Raw genomic sequence first — 15,423 nt, 5'->3', positions numbered from 1 at the left:
GGGGGGGGGGGGGGGGGGGGGTTGCGTCATTCACAACAAAAACAGAAATACAAGTTCTGATGTGTAAACAAATAGACCAAACTATTCTGGCAATTTCAAAGCATTCCTTTGCTAATAACTCTGGCTGATTTGGTGCTGTCTGCGCAATGCCGTCATCTGTGTATCAAATCACAATGTTGCCTAACGCCAGATAAGGTTGCTAGCTCCCCCATGTGTCTAGAATCAGCACACTGCTGGCAGCATTACCCCTCTCTCTTTTAGGACACAAAAGTTGGTAGAAGTCCCCTTGAACACAGTAACACATGTATAGATAGGATATGGATAGCATAGCATACGCTTTCTCTACTCAGGAAAGTGGATTTAATGAGATAAAGAGAAAAAGGTACTCACTTGTGCCTGCACTGCCAGGTGGAAAGCTCCTTTTTTGAAGGGCAGCAGGTCGCCTTTCTGGTTTCGCGTTCCCTCTGGGAACACCCAAAGACGAATCTGGGGAGGTCAAAGGACAACGGTTGGGAGGAATAACGGAATAACTTCTCCAATGTGTCAAGAATCAGAACCTTGTGACGGACTAAATGCAAAGAAAATCCCAAATAACTACGAGTAAACTTACTATGACACATGATCTACCTTTAAAAACAAAAAAAACATTGAAGTATAAGTAAGTTTGATTAAACTCCTTCCGTCATCGCAGGTAAAACTGTATCCTGTGTCGACAAACGCCGGTCTACCTGTTCGTCCAGCATGGTTTTGGCAGCGTCAGTCATGACACTCTTGGCATCGCTCGTCTTCTTGCGGTTGATAAAGACGATGCCCCCCAGCCAGCAAATGAGGCCAACCGTGCCGGCGTAGATCAGCTCCTTCTTGGCAATCATGGTGCAGCGGTCTGGTAAGATCTCCATCAGGCCTGAGAGACAAAGGATAAGAAGCTCAAGGTTTTATTTTTTTAAGAGTGTCTCAATGAGAAGCACAAATACTTCTGAACTAAAATGTGTTCCAATACATTATGTCCAAGTTAAGTCACGTCTGTCACTCATGCCTGAGTGAGTGAAGAATGGGACCACAAACATGAGAAATAAAAGTAATAGCTTAGTTTTCCAGCATATGAATTAAAATTAGCAGCAAAGGAAAGACACAGTTGGTGTTGTAGATAATACAAAACAAAAAAATAATACCTATAAATCTAGAATCACTAACTAAAATAGTGACTAGTGAAAATTAGTTACTTTAATCATTCAAATTATTTTGGAGATGACCTCTACAAAGTGTGAATAGAATTAAAAAAGTTAAATTAAAACTTTTGGAATTTCTAAAGCAAACCAAAGCACTTTGAAAATCAATAGATGAATGAAAAAAATCTCTAATTTTGTGTAAGCAGTATTACTACACTTTCAAAGTTTGAGTAGTTTGTTTTATTTGTCATTTATTCTTCTAAATTTGAAGCATTTTCCACTAAAAACTGAAACATTCGTCCTGGTAAAGTGCATGTCAACAATGAGCGAACAACTGATACCTTGATATACGATATGATAAGGGGGTGTGCTAAAAAGAAGTTACTTCCAAGAAGTGCAACTTCCATGGGAACATCTTGGGATGAGCTTTGGCCTTTGCATCTTATCTCTCCATGCCATTGTCAAAACCTCGATTTCATCATCAGGTATAACGCCTGCTGATGTTGGACAGTAATTTCACTATTGATGGGAGGTACCTCCATGAATAGCTCTTACACTATAAAATCAAGACATGTCTGATTAACCTTCGTGCAAAGGCAGCTGGTGCAGGAGACAGAGCCGTGTAAGATGTCAAACGCACACAATATTAGAGGAAAAAAGTGAAATGAATTATGGTGAACAAGAGGAAAAAGTAGACGCGTCTATATTAGAGTAAGAAAAACCGAGCAGCAGGAGCAAAATTACATCAGAGAGAGAGTGCTTGACACCTTGCACTAGCTGTGGAGGTGAGGGATCTTAGTTTGTTATCGTATCACATCAGCTCCAGGATGAGCCGCTGTTAACGGCTGGGTATATCAGTTGGCATGGCAACTTGGACGCCAAATCAGGCTCACGCTGAGTTTTCTCAGTACTAATTAGATACCTAGCTCTCCCCCTGCTGTCACTACCTTGGCCTCCAGCCTGCCCTCATCACTCACCGTCACTGAAAAACAACCTCTCCCAGGCGCTGATGGAGAGAAAACATACCTCTGCTAAATGAGTGTCCTCAACACTCAAAGTAGGAACAGGAAGAATGAGCCGACGCTAAAAGACGCGCACGCATGTGCAAAATCCTTACACAAGAAGACCAGAAACTGAACCAGAAGATAAAGTGGATGAAACAAGAATCAAAACCTTTCTACAACAGGCTCTTAACTCAATCTATACCCACTTTAAACAGTATCCTGTAAATGTATGCTTTTAATTCAGAGTGGGTCCTGTGAGGCCGGTGATGTATGAATGTTTTATTACTGTGTGTATTGATCAATGTGTTCTATGATCACCTAGGCTAAATCAAACAAAATATGGTAAAATAATATCTGCGGTTGCATGCCGCAATTTATTCTCTGTTTTATCAGACAGTCTTTGTCACAACAAAGCTGATATAATCTTACATTTGTACCGCTTTATTAGGACTACTACACTGCAATCCATGTCAGCAATCAAGACCAGGAAAGGCAGTTATTCCTAGATGAAGGAGTTTAAAGTTAGGACGTTATATTAAGTCCTGAAGGGCAGGTAGGGTGGCACCACTTATGTCTTTGGCGGTCCTGATGTTTGGTGACCAATCCAAACCAGAAAGTAAATCTGCATCTTTTTTTTTTAAATGATGAACTGTTGTTGGAGATTGCAGGACCCTGAAGGAGGTTTGCGAACTTCAACACAAATCCCTGTCACATGTAAACTCTGTTTTTCTGAATTAGCTGACTCCATGAGGAAACGGTCTGAAATGGAGCGAAAAAGGCGTGCGCGTGTGTGTGTGTGTGTTTGCACACCTATCTGCCCTACAGTAAAATACAATCAGGTCATCATCCAGTTGTGAATTGTGTACAGTGTGAGGGGACGGTTTCCTGTGTCACGGTGTCAGTGAGCTCAACCAGGTCAGCAGTCAGTGCTGCACACAAAGCAGGTACAGTATTTCAGCAGTTGACGGTTGAGGCTTTCTCCATTAAAATCCAGGATGGTGATAAGGGAGTGTACACGTGCTCTGTGCTGATTATGTGGTCAGCCAGGTGTAGTAGCATCTTGCACACACAAGCTTGAGAGGTGATGTAAACACGGACCAGAATAAAAGTCAGCTGACTTCTCAACCTCAATCCTGAGGTGATTAGATACTTTAAAGAAAAAAATCTCTGTGACATCCAACAACATTCATTCATATAAAAAGCAGATTCTGCACCCTCCTGTTTTCCCTGAAAGAAATCAGGTTTTAATGACGCACAGCGCAGCAAAGATGCAATAATACTCGTACTTCCTTTGAGCAGTAGCACCTTGTCTATTTTATTGACCAGGAAAAGGAGATTTGCCACATGCATACTCAGGAGCCGATTCAGAAATCCCCGCTGTCGGAGCTTAGATCAGATCATTGACGGTGAAAGGTTTTGTTTTCTTTGTGACTCTTGTCCCTCCAGTGCAGCATGACAATAATAAGGTCAAAGTACACGCCATATAGATGTTAACCCCCTCAAATGAAAGCTGAACGTCACCATCTGAGTCATTGTTTCATATCAGGTCCAATGTGTCACTGTCCTATTAAGTATGGACTGCATGCAATGCAAGGTCTCTGCAAACCGAAGAGAGGAAAAATGACATCTGTCGTTTTAAGAGTGGAAGCAATGTCAAAGCTATTTATCTTCATACATACAGGTACAGGGTCAGCACTCACCCAAAACATCCAGGGAGCTCTGGTGGTTGGAGATGATGACATAGGGTCCCTCTGTCTGCAGATGCTCCCAACCGGTCACTTCAAATCGAAGACCCAGGAAATACTTCACGTGACGTACCATGGAGCGGATAATCCTGAGGGGGAAAAGGTTAATTACAGTCCTGAATAAGTATAGGTTACCGTTCACAGTCATGTAAAGTGCAGTACGTAGGTTGCATATTGTTAACCAGAACCTACGTTGAAAGGTGGGAGGTGGAATGTAGAAAGCCTGTTAAATACTAGGGTATTACAACACATTGTAAGAATGCCAGCGCAGATATTTAAAATGGGTCCTAAATAAGACAATATAGTCATGACTGTCTTTAAATAACAAGGGATCTGGTAAATTTAACATGTACAACATCCCCATTAGCGTTGTCTGTTTATTGGTTGGTTAAATAATTGCCTGTATTAAGTACAACGCTCCAATAAGCTTTGAGAAAGAATGTCCTACCATCTGCCTGTGTGCCTCTGGAAAAAAAAAAGGGGAAAAAAAGAAAGAAAAAAAAGAGAGAACACATAAAATCAAAAGTTATTACTTACAAATGTTATTTCAAGCTGCAAATCTGGGGATTTATCAGAGCAATACTATGATTTGTCTGGAACTATACTCTTTAACGATTCCCATATTAATTCCTGATCAATTTTTCCGTGTGGGGGAAAAAAGTAGAGCCCGAACACAGTGTAAAGACAGAGCAGAAAAGAGGTATGCACGCGAGTCAGGTGTGCCAAAGCTCCACTGTTTAACTGCTGCCTAATTTAGAACTGGTCCTTAACTGGAACGAGTTCTCGATTCCCTTTCCCTAATATTTGTACAGCATTTGTTTTCATTGAGGTTTTATTAGTCAAATAATAAAAAAAATCTGAAAAAAAAAAAAAAAATGTTATTACAACATAGTACGTCTGCCCTCGGCAAGCGGCAGTGACTGACTGTGTAGAAAGATTTTTCCCGTTTATACCCTCTGTTCTTTTGGGACTTATAAAACTCGACCTTTGTCGGGACGGAGAAGATAACAGTTCTGAACTCTGTTAAGACATGTCCAAGGCGACGTCTGCCCTGACTTGGAAAAGCTCAATGTGATTCTGAACAACGGGCTCCAGGCTGAGACCTGTGTCACAGCGTGATCACACAGGTTTACATGCTTTTACTTCCATAAAATAAGATCTTTTTTCACCAAGCACTCACATCCATGCTATTATCTGTGTGTTCTTAGGCCCTTATAACACTTTCAAAAGCCAGACTTGTCAGGAGCAACTTGTCTTGTCTGGTCTTGAAAATAAACTACAAAAATCGCAGCAGAGGTTTGGCTTTCCTGTTTATAGGAAAAAAGGAAGAGATTCAGTCAGAGTGAGCTTGATCTCTCTAGTAAGAATCAGAGCTTAATTCTAAATTTATAGAACTAGAAGGAATTATTATTTAAATGGACCACGTCAAAGCTGCCTTCTGGCTTTAAAGAAAAATTAATTGTATTCTAATATCGTGTCAGTTTCTTCTGAACAAAAAATGCTGACTAACCCTAAAGAAATACATTCTGCTCCTTCTATTCTAAACTCTGTAAGTGTGAAATATCCCTGGACAAAGCTAAATGTGAATCCTTTTTGAAGGAAGATGCTGACAGTCTAGATAAACCTCTGACTGAATTGAGAAAGGCATGAGTTGTTATGGACGAGATCCCCCATGTAATATAGCTATATGGTACGGTAAATGTGTGACAAAACAGCAGTATGAAGTACTGTAGTGTTACAAAGATCCGCCAACATACAGAGCTTGCTTTCCGGATGTAAGAAACACCTCCAATAAGGTCCCAACTTCATCAAATACATTCAACTGTTATGTAATAATCCTTCTGCAATAATGAAACACAAATGATATTAGATCTCAAAGTCTTGTTCCTGCCATCAGGGCTGCCTCTTATGCCACTTCCCTTTTTATTTTATCATTAGTGCCTCTTGTACAAACAGTCTGTCAACACTCGTCTAACACAGACATCAGTAACAGCACTCACTCCGTATCTCTTTATGCGGATGACATTTTGCCGTTTTTCAAGAAGGCTGCTGTTTCAATTCAATGCGTTTCTCTTTTGCTATGTTTACACAATAGTAGTAAAACAGTTATGTTTGCAATCAGCATCTAATTAATGCATGAGTTGCCTTAAGCAGCAGCTAATTACAGATTCAGATTATGTATTCTGTGAGTGTAGGGAGGATCGAAAGGCACCATTTTCTAAGCTTAGAAAAGTAGAGATGTACGTGTGATCCTGAAATAAACATTTTCTTTAAAAAAAAAAAAAAACTTTTTGGGATGTTCCAGTAGCCTGATGATTAAAGCACATACCACATAACCTCAAGCCCATAGTAATGACCATACAGCCACGACTCACTGTCCACATGCACGTGCTTTTTAGAGGCAAGAATTTTCCTATGCAAAACTGGACCACAAATTTTGAATGGCAAACAAACTATTTATCCTGTGCAACACACCAAAGCGGGCTTCTGTTACACCGTCAACTTGGATGCCCTTCCCTCTCAGGGAAAACGACAGAGTCACTCCCCATCTTCTGTCTCAGCCGGAGAAATCATCCTTCAAAAAAATACCTCATGTCTCTTCCTCATCAGTGAATCATATGCCCTCTCAAACATCTTCCTCCTTTTATTGTCCTAATATGCCCTCACTTTACAAAATACCATCTACCAATCACCTTGTAATTTAGGGGCCAAGGTTTTTAGACTTTGCTTTTATGTTGTTTTTTTTTTATATCCAGGATCCCACTCCTTGCAACCTTGGGACTCATCTGAAGTTAGAGCATCAAAAGATACATGCTTTTAAATTGTAAATTAAATATCAAAGCCACTCTGTGAAAATGTTTAAAATGTCCAGCTTTAGCGCACAATCCATGCCTCTACCCGAAACTAAATGTTAGAAATAAAGGGCCCCATGTTTATTGACAGTGTACAATAGTAAATGGATACAATAATCAAACATTTCCAATCACCATTTCCAATATTCTGTTCCAAGATGAAGGAAATGAAATGACCAAGGCTCTTGTTGTAATTCTCTGTGGTTATGCTCACTATAATTATGGGATTGAAAACAGCAAAACCACTTAGTGCATTATAATAGTCCTAATTTCACCCTGATGCTAGAGCTGATTATGTTTTGTTACCCATTCACTTGTGGATGGAAACCAAAGAGAACATTTACTGGACATAAACACTCTTTTGGAAAGGCAGCCGAACCGCTGATAGCTGTGAATGAGGGGAACGGGGATTTGCAGTTTTATCTGCCACTGTTTGGTCACAGAAGTCTGATTTGTCACAAATGAACAAATCCCAGTCTTCTTTGTGTTGTTTTCCAGTGTCTAAAACTGTGCCCCATGAAGGTGATGCCTTAGGGATTACTAATACTACTATTTCTACTACTTCAAAGAGCTAACAGAGATGATACTAAGGTCTATGCACCAGAATTGTTCACCAAACAACTGGAATTGCGTAGTTAATCAGTCTTATTGAAATCACAATATGACAAAGTGCAATATGCAAATCCCAGAAGCTGGAATCTTTTTTTGATAAAAGGTAAACTGTGACAAACAGCATTATAATGAAGTGCTGTTGTTCTGGAGAGATGCCCTGGCCTACAAATCTTGTAATCCAGATTTAATCAAACATGTTTGTTTGGTCCAGACCCCCAACAAATTTCACAGCATTGTGATTTTTAATCGTTTTTTTTTAAAGAGAAAATTTAATTTGTGATGCAAAAAGTGTAAATTGCACATTAAATTTTTAACAATTAAGCGGAGATGTCGTCATAACTGATAATCAAAATTCAAAACTAAAAAAAGAAAATGAGATTCAGGTTGAAAAATAAAATGATTATTTAGAAAACATTTGGTTAAGGAGTGGCATATTGAATAGTCACTTAACTTATGATTTTCTAAATAGCCTTTATATGACATACTGTACCATTAATCTTTTTTTTTTATGTAAGTAACCGTACCAACTCTCCAAGTTTTAGTTTCTTTCACTATCTGTAAGACGGGCTGGGTAATGACGAACCATTTGCCTTCCATTTGTGATAATCAAATCAAAGTGATTCCAATTACTATATCAAAAGGGTAAAGCTCACAATGTAATAATGATCAAAGACACAAGAAAGCTGTTGAACTCATCGCTTGCTTACATTATCTCGTGACTCTACCTAATGCAATCATCTCTCACTGAACGCTAAGGTTGCTTCACACACACACACAATATAAGTTTGACTGGTTTACTATGGTAAATGTGCTTTAACCTTTAAACCAGAATGCATTCTTTGGGTTATCTTTCAACACCGCAGTACAGCGATAACACACTCAGTCTTGTGCAAAAGTAACGGGTTATGCAATAACTCAGTCAGCGTTGCACCAATTGTAAGACTGTTCAAGGGGAATGAAATGGCCTTGGTTGGATTCTTTTTATGGCCAATTTTCAAAGCCTGTCCTCTAGTTTATTTAATTATCAGTCTCTAGATAAGTTTTATTTGTACTTAAAGGGAATAACAACCTTTAGGCTGATCAGTTACCAGCATAGATTCAATACAATCTTGCTGCTCACAGATAAAAGGTGAACCTGACCTGTTATCCCTTCAAATATTGTGCCAACAAACAAAGATAACAGTTCTGAAGCTAATTCAGATGCTACAGGTCAGAGGGCTGTTAAAGGCAGGGACGTGGTCACAGGATCGGATTCATTCATTCAGAAAGGCAAGGACAAGAAAATGAGTAGTTTAAACTGTGTCGGCTTTAAAAGGTCTGAGTGACAACATTACTGCTTAGTCAAACCGACAGCAACACTAGTAGTCTCCCACTGATGTTAAAAGCCATTACACGGTACGGAACCTGAGCTCAAGCGATTGTGAGAGAGAAAACTAAGCCTCTCTGTCCTTTATCTGTTGTCATGAGATCCTACCTGATAATTAAACTGGGAGCCGAAGCCAAAAGTAGCCATTCACACGGGTGACAGGACAACTCGCTGTCTGTCAGTAGACATAAACACTAACAATAAATAGAGAACCAGCAAGAGTGTTTCAGGAAATTCAAGCACGGCATTATTGCTAACTCCAGTTCTATGGATGCCTTTGACTGTGGAGGCCTGTTCTGGCTCAACATAGTTTACAGTGTTACATTCAAGCCCCCTAAGTCAGCTGGGAAGCAGGCAGTCAACCCCAGAATCCAGGCCTTTGTGTACCCGTCTGACAGCAAATGTCTGTGACTGCTCTGTCCTTGATGAATCACAGAGCCTTTTCTGCCAGAGAGCTGGTGTGTAAATTGTGCATCCAAAACTCTTTTCACTCACTGTGCCAGGTCTGACCCTGATTCAGTCGCTTTGACACAGGTCAACAGGTCCAGATAACCTTTGAGTTGACAGAATGGTACACTGGTGTAACACGACACCCCCAGCATGGCTAACGTGACTGTGAAACAGTTATTCCCAGAGCAGCCAGGCAGTGAGGTGTACTGTTATAACTGACAGGACTGCTGTCGGATCGAGGCCAAGTGAGGTTGCATTGAGGATGGGCCACATACCTATTCAGTAACCCAACTCTAATCAGGAGGAAACTTGCCATCTGGCGTCGGTCTCTTCGGGGTAATTACTGGAATGCAGTCAGTTGTGTCCAGCAATCCATCGTTACCATCAACCACAACATAAAATCGCCCCGCTACAAAGTGGACGCAGACACTAAAGGTGTACTATATTTATACCCAGACAGGTATCAGTTGACCCGGTCAGTGTGTGTCCACTATAAAATAACATATTTCCTCCAGAGGTAAGGACAAGCGGTCGTTCCTACAGAACACACCTTTAGAGAGTTGTTGTAGTTGTTGATGGTGGTGCTGTGTTAGACCGCATTACAGCGGAAGGTGTTTGTAATATTCAGTCCAACATATATGTTAGATAGATAGATATATTTATTGATCCCAAGCTGGGAAATAAAGTATATCTATCTAACATATATGTTAATATAAGTGGACAAGATGCGAGAAACAACCTCAGTCATACACTTTTAACAAGAACTACACATTGAGCTACATAAAGATAGGATTTATTGCACTGTGCACACGTTAAACCTTTTAAAAAGACACACTGACAACTCGGTGGACATTCATGGATGTTCATATAAGCAGCTCTGATACTATAGCCAGCAATACAATGCCAGCCTTGTGAGACTTTCACTTGCTCCCCTCATGTTACACTAATGTCAGACACTGGACTGGAGGGAGAGGAAGTTAGCTGCTGACATTCTTGCAGAGAATATAACCGGGATAATTACCGTTATCAGAGGCTGCCATTGTTTCACCCACAGCGAGAACAGTCACAAACATTAGGTTCATGTTAACACTGTTGTGGTTTCAGCGCACAGTTAAACACGTCCCAACCAGGAGGGGAGCTAATGTTAGCATATGTGTGATTAAAAATGCAGCATGTATTTATTCCTCATTTGTTTTCGGTTTAAAAAAAAATAAATAAATAAAATTTCCGACACATTTAGTAGACTAATATAAGAAGCTCCCGTAAGTGCAGGCTGTGTTAACGTAACCCTTCGCCGAAATGAGACCGGTAACGTTTTGTAACCTGAATGTTTTACCATCAACAGCGGCTGCCTGCTAGCCCCAGCCAGTTAGCATGCTAACGCTGGTTAGCTGTCAGAGCGACATTTATTATGCAAACAAAAAAAACTCACCTCATGTTCTCCACGTCCCTGCCTCCGCTTTTCAGTATGCACAGGGGGATCGTAACGAGGGCCAAGCACATCATCCAGGCGACGTAGAAGAACTTTTTGAAATAAAAAACAAACGTGCTGCTGGTCCACATCAGGAGTGGGAACAGCAGCAGCGGTATCATCCATAGCACATCCATAGCGATTCCAGCCACAGAAGAAACTCACTGGCTGCTATATAACACACGCGGTTTTGTCTTCTTTTTTTTTTTGATGCGGGAGCCGCTTAAAAACGGCAAAAGCTGCTACGGTGCGAGGCAGAAGGGAAGCACCGCGACCCTGGCAGGCATTACACAGTGTGGGTGGGATCCTTTCGGGGCACTCTGGCGATGGCAATGCGTTGCTCTGGCTGCCCAAAATGAACATACAACGTTGCTCATCTGTTGCTAAATGGCATCATGAGGTGGAGTCGAGTCGTCATCGAGTTGTTTTTTCTGTTTCCGGTTGCGGGACTACCGTGGGTCTGATGTCACAAGCAACCCACTAAACAGTTCTGTCAGTGCATGTTTATTTTACATCCTGTATGAGATTCAGTTAAATACGTATTAACTGTCAGCATTAGTTTTAATCTTTTTTTTTCTTTTTTTTTTAAATCCACAATCAGAGCTCTTGTTTTTTATGGCCAGCACATCCAGATTTCAGTGTGCTTTAATAGGCCCTATGTGGATTCACTCTCTCCACAGGGTGATCTTAGAATGAGACCAGTTTGACAGCCGATTGCGAAGCAACATGTGTAATTGGATTAACAGTGATAATCCAGTCCTTGGCTATAATCTGACACTGTCCTGTAGCCTTGACTATGAAGTTGCAGCCATGTCAGAGAGCTCTACTTGACATGATTTGGAAGATTAGGTAGAATCAGTCATTAATCCTGATTTAATATGCCTCTAAACTTGGCCTCAGTCTACTCATTCAGAAGCAGGAATGAGACGGTCTAATTTGCACTTTATGCAAAGGGCAATGTTCAGTGAGTGTGAGGTTATCAAACCTGTGTGCTAAAGAAAGCTCATAACAGGGCTAGATAACACATATTATCTAGCTTTTCTTGATTAATGCAATTAATACAGAAAGGTGGACAGATCCAAGATTACAGTGATAGCAATGGGAGAAAATATGAACATGAGGCTTTTCTTAGCACCAGTGCTGCACCATTGTATACATGAGACTGATATTATGCTTTTGTGTGTCTATGTGATCTAATTTAATTGCAGATTTAACTAGAGATTCAAGATGTATGGTTGCGGGTGGGGGTATTTAACCCTGGTGGTCTTAATTCAGCACTGTTAATTCTATGCTGTTGTGATTTATTAATTAAAAATAAAATTTACTGGTGCACTTATGAATGATTGTAAGATATGTAGTAAAACTATATTTCCTTCTGTTTAAAATATTTTTTTATTCAAGTTAAAGGTTGCAGCAGTGGTAGCTAATTCATAACTGGGCTCTTATTGCAGATATGCAATAACCTTTCCGCAGAAGTCAAACCTTTATGTCATAACAGCCTTTAATGGGGTTTAGCTTCAAGTTGCATCGACTTCAAGACCAATAAAACCTGTCCAGGACAAACTGTCCTCCTTTAATCAGGAATAGTTCAACATCAAGTTGGGAAAGTTTGCCTTAGAACTAGTATGGCACAATGGTGTCTAAGGTTGAGTTTAAGTCAACAAACTGAAGTCATGGGTGTTTGAAATATTTAGCACAGCCCAGTTCAGTATTTACTGGCCTGATACACTATAAGAGAGGCTGGTACCAAGTATACAGATATCTGCTCTCATTTATATAAAAGGCAAAATATATGTTTTGTAATTAGGTTCAGTTTACTTCAGCTCCCTCCTCCGGGAGCATATGACCCATGACTCGTCGTCGACAGTGCTGTGTAATCTTTTTCCATCTCTCTCCAAACAGTGACTTTTGTGGGTGGCACGCTGTCAGACATAGCAATTTCCTAAACTTTTAGCCGACTAAAGTGTACTTTTGAATAAAACAAATGCAAATGGCATGTTTATGGGTTCTGCAGTCTACAAAAGCTGAGGGCTGTTGCTGGGGAGTTGGAAGATGTCGTGCAGGTAGAAGCAAGCAGGGCCGCTATTACAAGAACAGTGTTTGCTGGTATTGGACAACCTTGAAATGCCTTCTTTTATAGCCACTAACAACCAAAATGAATTGTGTACACCTTAAAAAATAACATTTTTGCTTGGGTCATATTGGAGGCCCACTGACACTGGGCTTTCAGGCCACATTTGTATTACTTGCAACTTATTGTCAGAACTAATACCAAACCTCTCTTTGCTTTGTTGAAGAGGGTAAAAGTACATGGTAGAGCTGCTGTTCTGCTGCTTTGCCAAGGAAAACAACATGGTTTCACACATTCTCTTGTTGATATCAAGTGCAGCCTGACACAAATGACCGTGCCCGATTATGCAGGTACACAGTTAGCACCCATTTGCTTTGGAGAGATGTACTGTTTACTTAGCAACTCAAGTGTCACGACAGGATGTGATGCATGGAAAAAAGGAATAGACACATCATACATACAGTGCACCGAGTTCTAACAACCAATGCCGGAGATCTTCTATTGTTTGCATAAGTGTGTTATTGTTTGACATGTGGGTGTGTTTTCAATAATTACAGTATGTGTGGCTGTGGTATATGAATGTGTTTGCAAATTTAGAGAATAATGCACCCACTTGGTCTATTGTGTATATTTTTATGGAATTTTTAGAGTGACTCACAAAAAGGCATGAGGGCCAAACTGTAATATTACAGAAATACATCCACCTGGTGATGTAGCAACAAATACAGCTATCAGATTTAGAGAAAATCTGATCCAAGTTGCCATTTCCTTTTCTTTTATTATCCCACCACAAATGCAATCAGCTGTCACACTGTTTCATTTCTGCTTATTAGGAGCAAAACCACTACTAGCAAAAAACTGAAAGCTATTCAGGGAAAGTCTGCAGACAATATTAAGAGGACACATTAGAGATGACTGCAAACTTTACATTTGTGATGTTATCAAGTGATTACGTCTGTCTTCACCACTCATGAGTCATTATCAGACAGCTTTGGGTTCCCATTAATGAAGTGTACATGTACAGTTCATCTGGTACAACTGAAATCCCATTCCTCTCAGCTGCACATCCTCATCAAACCAATGTAGACCAAAGATTTTCCTGCAAGGCCGTGTAGGAATAAGCAACCTGAATTTAGCTAATTGAAAGAGGAACAGCTCTGCATCCTGGCCCTGACTCACTTCACACTTCTGAAGCCCCATGAAGCTTCGAGGTGAGAGGTAGCAGTGAGGTTACAGTGCTTATTGGGAAACTGGCAATGTGGATTTGAACCCCTATTGGGTGAAAGGATCCACATCTTGAACGGGAGACTGAGAAATTGCAGTCACAAGCATAGAAACCTAACCCTAGTGCAATTTGAGTGCTCTGCAGCCTGTAATTCCCCTGTGGGAAACTACTAAGAAACCTTGAGAAAAGTGACTAAGAGAAACTGAGGTTCAGTCGTTAACATCACGTTGAAACACAAGAGGGTTCACAAATGTACATGATATCAGAGAGGTTGGGGCCAGCGGATGATGTGGAATTTGGAGCTGTTTTATCAGACCTGTGCACTTGGATGAAAAAAGACCCTGAGCTGTGATCACCATCTGGTGATGTGTTAGATCAGAGGAGAAGCGGAAACTCATGATCTCATCTGGTGAAAGCTGCTGATAAGACCGAAAGGCTGCACTTAGATCTCAGAAGTCCCTGCTCGTCCTACAATGAGAGGAGCCAGTCAAAGTTTTTATTTTTGATATTTGGAAAGGATTGAATGCATTAATATTTCTAGGGCTTTAATCTAAAAAAAAAAAAAAAAAACTTTTGAAAAAGGGTTTCTGTACCCAGACTGTTGTCAGTGAAGGTCCTTGGGCGCCCCCTGTTGGACAACCTGCTATCAAATCAAATATTTTTTTACTCTTTATTATCCAACATCCAAATGTAAAAAAAAAAGTCCCCGTCCACTTAAAAATATGTTTAAGCTTCACTTTGCAGAATGATTTATGTGCAGAGTTTGAAACTGGAAGGATGTTTTTACATTCATCATGCTCATTGAAAATCCTACTGCCATGATTTGTGACATCCCGGTCCAGTATGCAACTGACTCCACCAGTGCGCATACCCTGAAAATGGACTTTACAGTGAAGTATAGGAGACATCTTGGTTCCAAGCAGGCGAACACTTGCAAGAAATGAACAAAATTTGCATCTTCTTCTTGTAATCTTTCTAATAAGGTAACATGCAAAGGCCGCCTTTTTAAGCCCGCTTTTTACAAATAATGTTTTTTTTGTGAACCAACTTATCAACGACACACATATTGTTTTTATACAACATTTTATATCTCTGCCACCACCGTCCAATAAAATCTTCAACTTAACATGCGCACGATGAGTTAAGCGTACAAGGCGCCTTATGTGCAGCGGGGGACGAGGAACGATTTTCTGTACCCCTTGCCTTAGAGCAGCCGGGGTTGAACTCGTCTGTTCGGTGATACTGCTCTTTCATGCTGTCGCACGTATTTTGTGGAGGGGCGTGGGAGGGATTGTCCCCATGATTCAGCCAGCAGTTTGCCAAAGCATCCCGACTGTCTCACCACCTCCTCCCAGGGCGTGCCACAAGGCTTAAGAGGGCACACCAACAGAGCCTCCGGGCCAGAGCCAACAACAGACTCGGCCTTCCTGATGAGTTTGTTCATACAATCAACCAATA

The 15,423-nt window shown here is 40.6% G+C and overlaps 1 protein-coding gene across 1 annotated transcript in view; it reads right to left on the bottom strand.

The window, feature by feature from the left end:
* Nucleotides 1-11,067, bottom strand: part of agpat2 (1-acylglycerol-3-phosphate O-acyltransferase 2 (lysophosphatidic acid acyltransferase, beta)) — a 15,649-nt gene extending 4,582 nt beyond the window's left edge. Inside the window, exons 1-4 of the mRNA XM_035667795.1 lie at nt 10,631-11,067; nt 3,874-4,007; nt 729-904; nt 391-486 (exon numbers count right to left, since the gene is read on the bottom strand). Of these exons, the coding sequence (XP_035523688.1) occupies nt 391-486; nt 729-904; nt 3,874-4,007; nt 10,631-10,806 (582 nt within the window). The 5' untranslated portion in view covers nt 10,807-11,067. The remainder of the gene's footprint in view (nt 1-390; nt 487-728; nt 905-3,873; nt 4,008-10,630) is intronic.
* Between the last annotated feature and the right edge of the window lie 4,356 nt (nt 11,068-15,423).

Source organism: Morone saxatilis, unplaced genomic scaffold (genome assembly GCF_004916995.1).
Source record: "Morone saxatilis isolate NCDOM2014 unplaced genomic scaffold, NCSU_SB_2.0 Contig21, whole genome shotgun sequence".
Lineage (NCBI taxonomy): Eukaryota > Metazoa > Chordata > Actinopteri > Moronidae > Morone > Morone saxatilis.
Note: the sequence above shows the minus strand (reverse complement) of the source record. Positions and strands in the feature narration are given on the sequence as shown.